Raw genomic sequence first — 16,448 nt, forward strand, 5'->3', positions numbered from 1 at the left:
CGTTTGTTCCGGTCACAAGGAGCTACGGATGGGGACAAGCGCTCGTCCCCATATCAGCAGCACGTCTCCCTGTTTACACACCAAGATGTGCTGCCGACAACGATAATATTTTACATTTTTAAAACGATACGACTAGCAGATGATGGAGCGTTTGCTCGTTCATCGGCTGATCGCTTCCCTGTTAATACAGGGCAATTATCATCAACGAGTATTATATGAACGCTTGTCTGCCCCATAATCGCCCGGTGTAAAACCCCCTTAAGACAATGCCATATGCCCTATTATAACCCTTTAATGTGCTAATCAGACCCATTCACAGCAGGACATCCTTTTGTTCTAAGGCTGTGTTCACACGTCGAACTCAATGTGTTTATCGTTGTGAAAATTTGGGAAAATCAAAATGCCGTGGTTTTGCCACGATGTTCCAAAAATCACTGCAAAAAACAAAATTTTGTTTTGACCGCAACGTGTGAACTCAGCCTAAATCGAGAAATAGCAGGTCCATCAACAGCAGTTTGATGACAGTTTCTAATCAGCAACAGAAGATTTTTCTGTCTACATTACTCAAAGTAAAAACAGGAACAATTTAATGAAGATATATGTACCGGTATTTACACGCACTTTTCATGTGTGAATGTGGCCTTAGGCTCCCATATCAAACAAGCATAAACTTTTGATAGCAGAAAGCAATAGCTGATTGGCAGCTGTATCCAAAATGGAAATGAAATATCATGAAGTGGACAAACCCTATAAGCATTAAATCCACAGGAAGGGACAATGCCGGTCAATAAATATTCGAATAACGCGCTGCCACCTGTAACTTTATAGAGATGGGACACGTACCATCTGTGTAGTATTGCTGGCTCATAGATTCAGAGGAACCCTGACTGTGTGCGTACTGCTCGTTGTAGTACTCCTCCTGACCCAGATATTGCTGAGCAGTACCTAGAAATAGGACATGAAGAAAATGCAGAATTAGTTATATGGACAATGGATCAGAGCGTAAATGTGTACAGACAAAAATATAGAAGTAATGTCAAAATAAGAAATAGCACCCCCAGTGGTCAAATGTATACACACACACACACACACACACACACACACACACACGTATGTCTTTACAATGTTTTATATATATATTTGGCATATTTTCCATTTCAGTTTATTTTAAGTCATAATCAAGAGGTCTATTTACTAGTTTCTTAATATAGAATAGCAGACAAGTGACTTTTTGATAAATCACAAAATAAGGTTACTAGGATTCCTTTAAACATCGAGTCAAGTTAAATTTAGATAAAGCGCGTCTCAAACCATCTGAAATGACTAGTAAAAAAGGCACATTTACATATGGCTACTTTATATCTTAGGTGCAAAACACCTAGTGGTGAAATTTGGAATGGCATGGACAGTGTACCATTCAAATTAATTTAAAGAGGACCTGTCAGATCTTCCGACGTGTCTCTTTTAGTAAATACTTGTATTCCCGATAAAAATTACAATGCTTGAGCATATTTTCTTGTAACTCTATGTTGTGCCATTCCTCTGTTATTCCTCTTAGAAATTTAAGAATAAATTGAAAACTTGGTCAAAGGGGTGTGCCCCTACACAGTCTGAGACTGAGCACTAATTAAACAGTCTCAGACTGTGTAGGGACACCCCCCCCCCCCCAACTGGTAACACTCAGTTGTCAGCTTTTTCATACATTTCTAGGAGGAATAACAGAGGAACGGCCCATCATAGAGTTCTAAGAAAAGATGATCCAGAATTGTTATTTCATAGGAAATACAAGGATTAACTAAAATAGACAGGTCCTTTTACTCCTTACCTTGTTGAGATGATCTGTATGGTCCCAGGGGCCTCTGACCCATCATGCCACTTCCTTGGTTACTCTGGCTCATGATGGAGATTGAAGACTGCCCTTGGTAATGTGGACCTCCTCCTTGTGCCGTGGTGTAATGAGTGCTGGCAGCTTGCTGATGTATCATAGACACTGTTATACGCAATAGCAAAAAGACAACGGGTCAGAGAGAGTAGTACGACAGTCTATCTTATATCCATCTATATGACGGATTGATAGGTGAAGACATCTAGCAGTTATTATGAGTACGGATGGTCTAGCATTTCTTATGAATTCAAGCTCCTTTAGTTTAGGGCACTTGTGCCTATTCATCAGCACGCCATGAGCCTACGTGGCCATACACTACCCTCTACATGCGCTACAAACAGCTGATTTTGCCAGGGGAATTTTTGGCCAGCCAGGCAATTGCTGCGGTGGAAAATATAATATTACACGGCAGCCATTCAGATGACTGGACATCCATATAATGCATTGACGGCCCAAGTCTGCCAGAATGCTGCTGCAAATTAGGAGTTCTCTACTCTGGGTCATAGGGGGCGGTATTGAGCAGGGGACCCCCCTCTATGACGTTCATATGCACTAATAGGGCATATGGATAGGGGTCGTCCTGATCTAATGGGAACTAAAAGTTGAGTAGATTTGTCGTGAACTAGAATATTAGGCCACTACTCCACTTACCTGGGTTTGTAGGCATGTTCATATTAGCCCTTGACACATAGTTGCCTATGCTGCTCTGACTCTGCATTGGTACATTCTGTGAGCTGGGCACAGTATGACTATACCCAGGGGCTGTGCCATGAGAGCTGACTGCCATGCTCATACTAGTGGTAGGCATAGTGGTTTGACCAGACTGTTGCATGGCCACATGGTTGGGGCCTATTCCAAAAAGAAAAGAGAGGGAAAACAGAAAAGTGAGACTTACTACACTGAAAAGACCGACGACCATGGAAATTATTTTTGTAATGAAATAACAAAATTTCAATACAAAGAAAAAAAAGAAGAAGAAGACAAACAAAAAATTATTCTATATATTTATACACACACCATTCAGCCTTAAAGGGGCTTTCCAGCTTCTGACAACTGATGACCTATAAACCGGATAGGTCATGAGTACATGATCTGTGGATCTGTGGGGGTCCGACACCCGGGTCCCGCACATATCAGCTGGTCCAGTGCCTCTGAGCACCAGACGTACATGCTGGAAGGGGTTGGCTCCGGCCATGGAACAGCGGCCGAGCTGCAGTACTGTATTCAAGTGGATAGGAGAAGACCTGCAGCTCAGAAGCGGCCGCTACGCTATATACGGAGCCAACTGCCTCCGTGTTTTGTACATAACATTTGTTGCCACAACAACCAGTGTCCACAAGCCACAGGAGCAGCTTAGCGGTGCGGAGTCCAGGTGTCGGACCCGCACCGATGATATATTGATGACCTATTCGGTGGATAGGTCATCAGAAGGTGGAAAACCCCTTTTTCATTAAAACCACTGACAGGTGAAGTGAATAACGATGATCTGGTTACAATGGCGCCTGACAAGGGGGGGGGGGGGATATATTCAGCAGCAAATGATCAGTCAGGTCTTAGGCTACAATCACACGAGCGTGTCAGATTCATCCGCGTGAAAAACGCACGTAAATCTGGTCCGTGTGTGTTGCGTTATTCACGCACTCGCAAGGCACTTTTTTTAAAATGGAATTGATGCGCAAATCACGCACCGCACACGGCTGTACATCCGTGTGCTGTGTGTGGTTTTCACGCACCCATTGACTTCAATGGGCGCGTAGGTGTGTGAAAACGCACCAATATAGGACACAGAGTTTCACGCAGCCGACTCTTGCTGCGTGAAAACTCACGCATGTGTGAGCGACCTCATTGAAATCAATAGGTCCATGTGCTGTGCGTGATTTCCACACGCAAAACACGGACGAGATTCACGCTCGTGTGAATGGGCCCTAAAAGTTGATGTCTGAAAAATGGGCGAGCGTAAGGATCTGAGTGACTCTTACAAGGGCCAAAATGTGATGTCTAGACGACTGGGTCAGAGAATCTCCAAAACGGTCGGTCTTGTGGGGTGTTCCCGGTATGGAGCGGTTAGGACCTACTAAAAAGTGGTCAAACGAAGGACAACCAGTGGCCGTCGACAGGGTTGTGGGTGCCTAAGACTCATTGGTACGCGTGAAGGCTAGCCAGTCTGGTCCGATCGCACAGTAGAACTACTTGTCAGCGTTCGCTTTCCGTTCAGGGGTTCCGTCTGAGGTTTCCTTTGTGGAACCCCGCAACGGAAAGCCAAACGGAGACCTTAGCTTCTGTTTGCATCACCATTGATATCAATGGTGAAGGAAACATTGCTAATGGTTTCCGTTTGACTTTCCGTTGCGGGGTTCCACAAAGGAAACCTCAGACGGAACCCCTGAACGGAAAGCGAACGCTGATGTGAAACGGCCCTAACTGCAGTGATAGAAAGTGGTCAGAACACGCAGAGCATCTCAGCTTGCTGTATATGGGGCGGCGTAGCTGCAGACTGGTGAGAGTACCCATACCGACCCCTGTCCCCCGCTGATAGTGCTTACAATGGACACGTGATCATCGGAAATGGAGCAATGGAAGAAGGCGCCTGGCCTGATGTTTTACATCATGTGGACGGCCGGGTGCATCGCTTACCAGGAGAAGAGATGGCACCAGGATGCATTATGGGAAGTAAAGCCGGCGGAGGCAGTGAGATGATCTGGGCAATGTTCTGCTGGGTAATCTTGGGTTCTGATATTCATGTGGATGAGACACGTACAAACTACCTAAACATTGCTGCAGACAAGTACCCCTTCATGGCAGCGGTATTCCCTGATGGCAGTGCCCTCTTTCAGCAGGATAATGCCCCCGCCACACTGCAGACATTGTACAGGAATGATGAGGAACATGACAAAGATTTCAAGGTGTTGTCTCCAAATTCCCCAGATCTCGATCTGATCGATACAGAACAGGAGCCTTCAGGCCTCAACGGGTCAGAGCTGATTTGGTGGCATGAGGGAGACTACACAATATGAGGCAGGTGGATATAATGTAACGGCTAATCGGTGAATATACTAATTTTATATATATATATATATATATATATATATATATATATATCTCCATGTTAGTACCTGGTAAAACACACACGCACGCATTCTTCATTAGCACTCACAAATACATCATTCATCTATACAAGGACAAGCGTATGTCCCCAGGACTTCTGCCAGGCATCTCCGTCAGACGGGGTCTCTCACACACACTTACGCCTTTGTTGCTAGGCAATTGTAATGCATTAGAGAGAGGCCTCACCGTTACTGATCTGGCTCTGCATGAGGGAGGAGGGTGGCAGGCTGGCACCCAGCGCGTCACTCAGATTGCCCTGGGAGTGAAGACTCTGGCTGGGGACTGTTTGGCTCATCCCTCCTGGGCCCAGATTCATGCTCTGTGTTGGTGGCTGCAAATAAAACTATGTCATTTCATAGGCAAAGAGAGAGAGAGAGACAGAGAGAGACAGAGACAGAGCACAGACGACTAGGATTAGGTTGATATATGATAGGTATGTATTTCACACTAGGGCCTAGATTCGTAGACTGGTAATCCCATGCATGTAGTATAAAGCGGGCCTTGTTTACGCAGTGATTGCCAAAGACAAATATACTTTGCGTTTCAATTTCTTACCAATTTCAAGATCACTGCTTGCTGTCAGCAACTAGGAACATTCTTATTTACATACAGAGGCTGAAACCCTATACCAACCTAATATTTCTCACAGCTGAGGGTTTGTTACTATTGTATTTAGTCTAAATAATCCTCCCTGTGCTTAACAAATAAGTAGCTATAGGGGGTACAGAGGCAGCAGTCACACCTGGGCCCCGGCGCCTGAGGGTGCCCCAACGCCCCTCTACTACATAAGACGACACCAGTATTATAAATAGCACATGGTAGGTGCGGACCCTCCTATACATTTTGCATTAGGACTTTCAAGTTGCACCTGTGGCAGTATATATCTTTATTTTGTCCTGATAGTTTGCTACAATGTATCAGAGCAGGTAAAACTTACCAGCCTGGAACATCACAGGAGATTGTCTAAACTGGATACAATTGTAGCAATCCTTCAGCTGTTGGAAGCGTTAGGGGCTGTTCACATCTGCGTTGGAGGCTCCGGTAGGGACCTTCGTCGCATATCCGACAGAAATTATTGGAAAGAATAGTGCAGAACGCTGCGCTATTGTTTATTCGGTAAAACCACAAACACCCCAACGGAAAGCCGACAGAACCCATTAAAGTCAATGGGTTCCATCGACCACCGGTGGTGTCTGTGTTGCCACGGAACTGTTGCATCTGACATTACCTTGTCCTGCTCCTCTGATGTGAATAACCCTTAGGTCCGATAAGATTTTCAGCCTAATGATGTAAACAAGGATATTTCCATTCACCGACAGCAAGCACACATCTTGAAAACGGTGAGAAATCAAAACACAAGGTATGTTAGAAAGTTGCAGAACTTCTCATCATACAGTGATTAAGCTTTACTTACATAGAACCGCAAAAACCCTTTTAAACACCAGACACCTGCATGCAAATCATACGGCAGGCCAGTCATAACCGTGAAAAGCAATACTCTGCAAAAAAGCTAAAATTCAAGGATAAGACTATTGAGAATAGTTCAAGCGGAGGATAAATGCATCAAAAACTGCACTATGCGAACCTGGCCTTATGCTGGCCATAGACGGTCCAACTGTTCAGCCCAATATGATGACCGGGTGGATATCTGCCCTGTGTGGGGGAGGTAATGAGCAGTAGTGACCATTGGTAGCGCCAGGTTGACTTGTAGTGTGATCAATGATCACGATCCTTCTTATTATTGTAAAGGGAAGGATGACGAGGACATCCATACTCACCGCAGGGAGCAGCGACTGCATATTCTGGTTGGAATCAGCTATAGTTGCCAGATATACCAGATTTCTGTGCAGGATCTGCTGATATCTACAAAAAAATAGCCGAAGAAGTGACACTCAGCGCTATAGGGACATGATCCTACAGTAAATGGTGCCGAGAATGACAGCACCTTTTTTTTAGTCTGTTAGCTGTGACTGTTGCAATTTGTTAAAGATGACGGAAATTACCAATGCCAAGAGGTACAATGGAGGACGGCGGTTTATAGAGGGGTGCAACACAAAGATAAGGCTACTGCGATAATATGCGATATCCCTATGTTCCAGAATAGCGTCTATTCCCAGCCTGCGATCCGCTACGCCGATCCACCGCCCCTATAAAAGCGACAGTGGCCCCTTTAACAGCGACCCCCCTTACAGCGTCCACAGTGCACCCATAAGAATGACAACCAGAGTCCCATATCAGCACCGCACAAGTGCAAGTCCTCCATAACAGTTACAACTAAAAGGCCCCATAACAGTGACAATTACAGCAGCCCCATAAGGGACAGCCACAATGCTCAATAACAGTGACAGCGCCCCTATAACAGTGACAGCGCCCCTATAACAGTGACAGCGCCCCTATAACAGTGACAGTCACAACACCCCCATGAGTACCAGTATGGTATCCCCCTCTTTAGATCCATACACGATGCCATCACTGACAGACAGAATGGCCGCCATTAGTTATTTCTTTTCTCTGCAGGATTTCTACAAGTATAAGGGCATGTTCACACAGAGTTTTTTGCAGGCTGAAAATTCTGCCTCAAAATTCCATCTGGACGTTTTTTGGCGCGCTTTCCGCGTCAAAAAAACAACTCAGTGTGAACGGGGCCTAAGGAGCTGCAGAAAATTCTGAGACTGACAAACAGTGCGGGAAAACTTCTCTTCTGTTTACTTTTAGAATTCATTTCTACGTTTACTGTTCCTTTAAGAGCTTAGTCTCGTACTCACTGTGTGCACTCTGCGGTCTTCCCCTTGCTCTGATAATCCATTATACACTGGATCAGGTGGTGGTTTTCATCCAACATCTGCCAACAAAAAAAAAGAAAGTCACACGATAATTGTTTGCGGAGTTCTGCATCAGGCGGTAAAATACGTTTCTGTCATTTCCAGTCACTGCAGTAACCAATCACGTAACCCGTGACATTCTACTCATTATAAACGTATGTGGGCTGAACCGGAGACTTGTACGGTGTAACGGCTGCCGAGCTACGTCCTCCCGTCGCTGCCGTCAGTACAGCTTTGGGCTGAACAGCTAAATCATGTCTGACAGTCTGGTTGCTAGGCAGAGTTTCCATAACAACCACAGCATTTTATATGGAGATTGTCGGGCAGCAAGTTCCTAGCAAATACTTTGTTTTAGAGTACTAAGGTCTTCAGCTCAAGGACAAAAGAGCGCACTTACTGGCCATAGAGATATACGTCTGTGGGAGCAGCTGACAAGCGAACGGATATGGGAAAAGCCTTCCATTTTTTTGACCTGGCTTAGAAAAATAAAATCTGTAATCTGATTGGTCACTGTAAGCGCCACTATTCTTTACTCCAGGTTTTTAAAGCCTTCTAAGGCCTCATGCACACCACCGTAATACGGTCCGCAGTTACGGACACACCCATTTCCATTGGCCGCAGACACCCTTCCGTATCGCTTACGGATAGGTGTCCGTGCCGTAGAACTCTGCCGGGAATTATGAAGCATGTCCTACTTTTTGTATTTTACATACTGTGTGTGGGAGCGCGGCCCGAAAATGCGGCTGGCCGTGACCGCAATCGTGGCCCGTGATTACAGGCACGGCCGTGTGCATGAGGCCTAAGGGTATGGTCACACGTCACGGATTTGCCATAGCAGCTGACATCTAAAATTTGTTCCGAGGATCCACACGCGGGTTAGTCCCACTGTAATTGAACGCAGCGAACCTGTGGGTTTTTTTAGCGTGGAAACCACGGCAATAATATACATGTTGCAGCGCGTTCATTATTCCGAATGGATATTTCCTGAGCTTTTTAATGGCGTCTAAAACACCCGATTTACGTGCATCGCTGGTGGAATGTGAGCGAATTCTGTCGGGACACAATCCTGTACGTGGGTTCGCACACCAGGTATTTGCTGCATAATTTCAGTTGTGGAATCTAAAAGTCACTTAGGCCGGGTTCACATATGAATCGATCTACAAATCCAAAATCTGTGATGAAATCCGCACGTTTTACATCTATGTAAACCTTTGAAATGTTTGTTGTTTTTTTTTTTGTTTTTTTTTAAATAAAGTTTGAGCAACTTTCAAAATTATTTTTCTAAAATATTATTTTTACTTTTTGAGATACAGCTGCTTTGTATCCTGTATACAGATCAGCTGTATCTTGCAACGAGTCCTGAATCCACATGTCAGCGGCACTGACGGGTTCAGTGTCGAGCGGTTACCGATCATATCTAAGTTTATTACTTATTTGTGATCAATTACAGGCGGATCCTGCAAGTCAGAGACACATAAGGGTATGTGCACACACACTAATTACGTCCGTAATTGGACGGACGTATTTCGGCCGCAAGTCCCGGACCGAACACAGTGCAAGGAGCCGGGCTCCTAGCATCATACTTATGTACGATGCTAGAAGTCCCTGCCTCGCTGCAGGACAACTGTCCCGTACTGTAAACATGATTACAGTACGGGACAGTTGTCCTGCAGCGAGGCAGGGACTCCTAGCATCGTACATAAGTATGATGCTAGGAGCCCGGCTCCCTGCACTGTGTTTGGTCCGGTACTTGCGGCCGAAATACGTCCGTCAATTACGGACGTAATTAGTGTGTGTGCACATACCCTAAGACCCGCTGACACTGAACCCGTCAGTACCGCTGACATGACGGATTCAGGTTTAAGCACTAGATACAGCTGCTCTGTATACAAGATACATAGCAGCTGTATCTCAAAAAGTACTTTGAAAGTTGCACCAAACCACACTAAGACATTTTTATTTAAAAATAAATAAATAAACTATTTAAAATGTGTACATTGCCTTTAATGACTATTGAAATAAACAGTCTGTAAACTTCTGTAAAACGGACATGTTATTGCCGATTTTGCATCAGTATAAGGGTATGTTCACATGGCAACGTCCATTACGGCTGACATTACGGATCTGTTTCCAGGCGAAAACCGCTCCTGAATTTCAGACGTAATTGCTCGTACTCTAGTTTTTCGCAGCGGCAATTACGGACATAATTGGAGCGGTTTTTCAATGGAGTCAATGAAAAACGGCTCCAATTACACCCCAAGAAGTGACATGAACTTCTTTGACGCGGGCGTCTTTTTACGCGCCGTCTTTTGACAGCGGCGCGTAAAAAAAAAGCCTGTGTGAACAGAACATCGTAACCCCATTGATTTCAATGGGCAGATGTTTGCCGGCGGTTCGGAGCCGTATTTTCGGATGCAATTCGAGGCGTAAAACGCCCGAATTACGTCCATAAATAGGGCGTGTTAACATACCCTTATAGATCTGTAGTAGCGATGGGCGGTCTTCTAGGGAGACAATTGAATGACATAAGATAGCTCTATATGGATTACATATGGACCAAATATGGATGCATCCTTAATTAAATGACTCTCCAAAGACTTCAATGGGTGTATTGCATGCGCAACACGGATGCAAGTAGTGCATTCTGCATTTTTAAAATACGCGCATATTTTATATATACCCATGTGAATAGCCCCATTGATTAACATTAGCTCCGTATTACGGTCCGTAAATACGCTCGTTGAAACTCATCTGGTCGTATCGTTAACCATTATGGTTACGTTACGTGCATGGGAATCTGTACCGTGGGTGGCATGAGATTGCCTGGCAGCACTGGTGTCATTATTAAGATGGCTCCTGCAATTCAAGGCTTTATGCATACGACCGTAAGGGTATGTGCACACACACTAATTACGTCCGTAATTGACGGACGTATTTCGGCCGCAAGTAGTGGACCGAACTCAGTGCAGGGAGCCGGGCTCCTAGCATCATACTTATGTACGATGCTAGGAGTCCCTGCCTCTCCGTGGAACTACTGTCCCGTACTGAAAACATGATTACAGTACGGGACAGTTGTCCTGCAGCGAGGCAGGGACTCCTAGCATCGTACATAACTATGATGCTAGGAGCCCGGCTCCCTGCACTGTGTTCGGTCCGGGACTTGCGGCCGAAATACGTCCGTCAATTACGGACGCAATTAGTGTGTGTGCACATACCCTAAGGGTTTTTACTGTCCACAAATACGGATGCACATCCATAGCCGTCTGCAATTGCGTACTACGGGTGAGTCCGTGCCGCAATTGCGGACAAGAATAGGACATGGTCTATATTTTGTGGATAATTTCTACGACCCGGCCACACATCCGTACATATACGGAAAGGTGTACGTGGCCTTAAAGAAATGAATGGGTGCGCAATTTCATTCGCAATTATGGATGAAAACTACGGTTGTGTGCATGAGGTCTAAGCGAGTAAATCCACATGGTTTTATACTGTGATGACATAAATCCAAACATTGCTCATATAGAAACAATTTGTATCCAAATAGGGCCAATCTTTGACTACACATAGCGAAACGCAGCACGAACATAGAACCATGTAAGGGCTCGTCCACACGATGCGGAACTGCCACGTTTCTTCAGACCTGAATTACGGACGGAAAAAACGCAGCAGAATACATTAGCAGCAAAGTGGATGAGATTTAACAAACCTCATCCAGACGCTGCCTAAAAATGACGAGCCGAAGATGACCTGCGGTGCGTATTTTTCGGACTGCAGCAGGTAAACTATTGCTGCGGAAAGTGGCCAGAATTGCTGCGTTTTTCAGAGAGGTCACCATCCCCCAGCATTGTGAAAAACACAGCAAAATACAGACCGTTTTCTGCCGTAAAAAAACGCAGGAAATGGAGCGTATTTGCTGCAGCGGAATGTCTGCGTTTTTCAACGGAATTGCTGCAAAAATTTTCTGAAGCAATTCCGCTGTGTGTGGACAAGCCCCTATACCTACATTTTATCAAGGGATTGTTATTTAATGAGGACCCGTCACCTCACCTGAGAGGTCCGTTTAGTAAATAATTGTATTCCCAATTAAATAACTATTCAGGAGCATCTACGTTGTGCAGTTCCCTCTGTTATTCCTCCTAGAATTGTATGAATAAATTCACAACTTAGTGTTACCAGTTGGGGGTATGTCCCTACACAGTTTGACACTGTCCAATCAGTGATCACAGTCTCAGACTTTGTAGGGACACGCCCCTTTGACAAAGGAAATGGTAATGCCTAGTTGTCAATTTATTCATACATTTCTAGGAGGAATAACAGAGGGAAAGCACAAGGCAGAGTTCTAAGAAAAGATGCTTCAGAATTGTTATTTCATGGGGAATACAAGTAGTTACCAAATCAGACACGTCACGACAGATCTTTGTTAAGCAATTCTTTAGGGTACGTTACCACAGGCAGGAGACGCTGCAGATTATCTGCAACCGAAAATCTGCAGCAGAATCTCAAAAAACCTCAGGTAAGGCCTCATGCACACGAACGTATTTTTTCCCTCCCGTAAATACTGGCGTAAATACGTCACACGTATTCGACCTGTATTGCACCAGTATTTACGGGCACGTTTTCGCTGCAAAATTGCACTGCACTAATCGGCAGCCCCTTCTCTCTATCAGTGCAGGATAGAGAGAAGGGGCAGCCCTTTCTGAGGTAAAAGTAAAAGAAATTCATACTTACCCTGCCGCTGCCTTGGTGATGCGTCCCTTTCTTGACATCCAGCCCGACATCCCTGGATGACGCGGCAGTCCATGAGACCGCTGCAGCCTGTGATTGGCTGCAGCGGTCACATGGGCTGAAACGTCATCTCGGGAGGCCGGACTGGAGGAAGAAGCAGGGAGTTCTGGGTAAGTATGAACGTCTTTTTTTTTTTTTTTTACAGGCTGATTTATATTGTGATCGGAAGTCACTGTCCAGGGTGCTGAAAGAGTTACTGCCGATCGTTTAACTCTTTCAGCACCCTGGACAGTGACCATTTACGGACGTCGCCTAGCAACGCTCCCGTAATTACAGGAGCCCCATAGACTTCTATGGGCTGCCCGTGCCGTAATTCCGGCCTGAAATAGGACATGTTCTATATTTTTCAACGGCACGGGCACCTTCCCGTAAGCATACGGGGAGGTACCCGTGGCCAATAGAAGTCCATGGGCCCGTAAAAACGTGCCGTAATTACGGGTGTTTTTATGTTCGTGTGCATGGGTCCTTTCTCCGTCCCAGAAATCTGCAGCAAATAGTGCGACTTTGCTGCACGAAATACTGCGGAAACTCTGCAGATTTAGTGTCGAGCATTGATAATATGCGCACCTGCGGATTTCCAGCGGTTTTTACTGCGTAAACACTGTACAAAACTCAACGTGTGTATTTTAATGCAGAATTTATGTTCCCTATTGAAGCCTACGGGACAAACAAGCAGCATCTCCGCACAGAATACGCCACATAAATGGACATGCTGCTGATTTCAAAGTCACACCGGAGAACAATTTCTGCGTTTTTTTTGTAGCTGGAGGATGACATTTGCAAAACCACATTCACTTTGCTGCTACTAGAAATGCTGCGGAATATCATATTCCGTTGCGGAAATTCCGTAGGGTTTCTGCTGTGCTAGTAAGTGGAGGGGATATGGAAATGTCACTCATCAGTCAGGACAGTCCTAGGACCGAGGATATTTACACTATCATAAGGGTTTAATTACATGTAGCAGCGGAGTAGCTGTTAAAAACCGCATCAAATAAACTGCGTGCGACTATACCCTAAAGCAGCACTCCAGGAAAAGGTTTTATCTGGACCCCCGTTTCTAGGGCCTTATTTACACGAGCGTGTTAAAGTCCGTGTGAAGAGTCCGTGAGAAAATAGGAAATGTCTTATTTTTTCACGCTTCACACATCCCTCCAGACTCCCATCTATGGGGGATGCGAGACATCGCGTCCCGCAGCGCCGAACACGGATGCACCTGCCGCTCTTCACATCTGAGGTGCGCAACGCTGGTGTAAATAAGGCCTAAAGTACATCCAGTAAAAGGTAGGGCAGGTAATCCTCTTACCGGGACCTTTATTGCCAAACTATCTTCTACGTTCAGGACCGCCGTTATGTCACATGACGCCCACTGCGACTGTCAGAGTCCTACACCGTCTGCTGTATGGACTAGAAGTCACGTTCACTACGAATTCCAATGAGACTCGCATTTAGCGTCTCAGTGTGGGAAGAGAGGTTGGCAATAAAGCACCCGGATTACCCGCCCTACCTTTGACCTAAATGTACCTTCCATACGGGCGCTAATATAATACATTTTAACGGAGCGTTCCTTTAAGGGCATGTTCACACGCTTAACAAAATATGGCTGAAAATACAGAGCTGTTTTGAAGGGAAAACAGCCTCTGATTTTCAGCCGTTTTTAAATTAACTAGCGTTTTTGAGCCGTTTTTCTATTGAGTCAATGAAAAACGGCTCAAGAAGTGACATGCACTTCTTTTTATGCTCCATTATTTGAAAATGAGGCGTAAAATAACACCCCGTTGGAACAGAATGCCGTATTTCCCATTGAAATCAATGGGCAGAGGTTTGTAGGCGTTCGGCTTCCGATTTTTCAGACATTTACGGCCCGAAAAACGTCTGAAAATAGCCCGTGTGAACATACTCTAAGGGCGGATTTACACGAGCGTGATATACGTCCGTGCAACGTGCTTGATTTTCACACGCCTCGCACGGACCTATATTAGTCTATGGGGCTGTGCAGACTGTCAGTGATTTTTGCGCAGCGTGTGTCCGCTGCGTAAAACTCACGACATGTCCTATATTTCTGCGTTTTTCGCGCATCACGCACCCATTGAAGTCAATGGGTGCGTGAAAATCAGGCGCAGCACACGGAAGCACTTCCGTGTGACGCGCGTGATTCGCGCAACAGCAGTCAAAAGTATGAATGAAAACATAAAATCACCTCGTGCTTCTCTGTTTACAAACATCCAAACAGTGTCATAATGATGGCGGCTGCGCGAAAATCACGCAGCCGCGCATCATATGGTGATGACACACGGAGATGTTAAGTGCCTTTTGCGCACGCAAAACGCACACGCTCGTGTAAATCCACCCTAAGACTGACATGTGATAAGAACATTGACATATTAGCATTTTATAACCTTCACTTGCAATATATAATCTGACTGTTTGCTACAGGCAACACCTCCCCCATATTGCACCCCCAACCACACGCCACTTACTGCTACATGATAGTGTTCTGCAATAGCCGACCTCACATACAATCAATAATAACTAAGGAAACAACTTAGATTGAACGGCGATTCCAGATATTGCTAAGGAAGATCAATAACGCGCAGCTCGTCCAGTCAGCAGCAGGTTGTTGTTTCTGACTTTTCAACAGGTGATTTCACACAACTCCCTCCACCAGCATCACACCTTGCAGCAGATAATTGCACTTCCCAATCCTGTGTCCTTCCAGCTGTCAAACTACAACTCCCAGCATGCCCTAAGAGAAAGCTGGCGGGACACATCTTGCAGACCTGCACTAACAATAGCCCATTTCTCTAGGAAAAATATTTTACATTGCAGCAGAGTAAATACAATAGTTCCCTAGAAAATAAAAGCCTCCCAAAACTGTCCCAAATTTGGGTAGAATTTTGGGAAAATTCACCTGCAATGTACAGCATGCATTTCCAATACAGATATAAAGTAGCAACAAATTGTAACATTGTTATGGATCAGATGGTCACAGAGCAGTAAGAGCAAGTGGAAACTGGAAGAAGAAGAAGCTGCTAGACGATGGGGAGATAGATAGATATATATATCTGCTTCTTCTTCACACCCCTCCTCCCTAATCCACAGATAAGAATGAAGCCACTCAAGGATGCATCTTGCTCTTTCTGTCATCATGGAGGCAAATGACATTTTAGAGGACAGCAGATTAGCACCACCTGCAAATCCCATCATTCCCTTGCAAATCTGGATGGATAGATAGATAGATAGATAGATAGATAGATAGATAGATAGATAGATAGATAGATAGATAGATAGATAGATAGATAGATAGATAGATCTATATGCATCTGTCAGTCAATCACATTTTGGGAGCTGGCAGTCATGCATCTTCTCCATACTATGCATGACACATGAGGAATTTATCTCCCTCCCCCTCCTTAGAATAAAACTGGTGCCATCAGACACCCCCTTGCAGATCCTTTACCTTCTGTATAGTTTGCTGGGTGACCTCTCCTTTTCCTCTGGGTCTGGCTGAAGCAAAGGCCACAGACATGATGCCCCCCGCTCCCCTTGTGTGTGTCTGATCCTGGGTGACAGCAGTATAAATTATTTTAGATATTCTTAATATCTGCACCCTATTACTAGCCAGAGGATTCTTATTCTACGCAGCAGACAGGGGGGGAACGAGCACCAATGGAGCGACCCGTTTTTCCTCTGACAAAATGTATACACTGATTTCTTGCTTCTTTCTTTATATTTACATTTTACAACGCCAGATCAATTTCATTTCATCATATTGATGTACGCAGCGAGTAAGAATGGGTAGGATTCAATGACGTCTCCCCCTTGTGGAAAAGTGGTACATTCCACAAGCC

General features: G+C 45.1%; 1 protein-coding gene across 2 annotated transcripts in view; it reads right to left on the reverse strand.

Annotated features, from left to right (window-relative positions):
- The window catches only part of SS18L1 (SS18L1 subunit of BAF chromatin remodeling complex), a 30,467-nt gene extending 14,272 nt beyond the window's left edge, over positions 1-16,195 (reverse strand). For both annotated transcript variants that reach the window (XM_075846124.1, XM_075846123.1), the window contains exons 1-7: positions 16,058-16,195; positions 7,756-7,832; positions 6,769-6,853; positions 5,177-5,321; positions 2,537-2,734; positions 1,826-1,990; positions 844-945 (exon numbers count right to left, since the gene is read on the reverse strand). In XM_075846124.1, the coding sequence (XP_075702239.1) occupies positions 844-945; positions 1,826-1,990; positions 2,537-2,734; positions 5,177-5,321; positions 6,769-6,853; positions 7,756-7,832; positions 16,058-16,126 (841 nt within the window). In that variant the 5' untranslated portion in view covers positions 16,127-16,195. The remainder of the gene's footprint in view (positions 1-843; positions 946-1,825; positions 1,991-2,536; positions 2,735-5,176; positions 5,322-6,768; positions 6,854-7,755; positions 7,833-16,057) is intronic.
- Positions 16,196-16,448: the final 253 nt, after the last annotated feature.

This window comes from Rhinoderma darwinii, chromosome 13 (genome assembly GCF_050947455.1).
Source record: "Rhinoderma darwinii isolate aRhiDar2 chromosome 13, aRhiDar2.hap1, whole genome shotgun sequence".
NCBI lineage: Eukaryota > Metazoa > Chordata > Amphibia > Anura > Rhinodermatidae > Rhinoderma > Rhinoderma darwinii.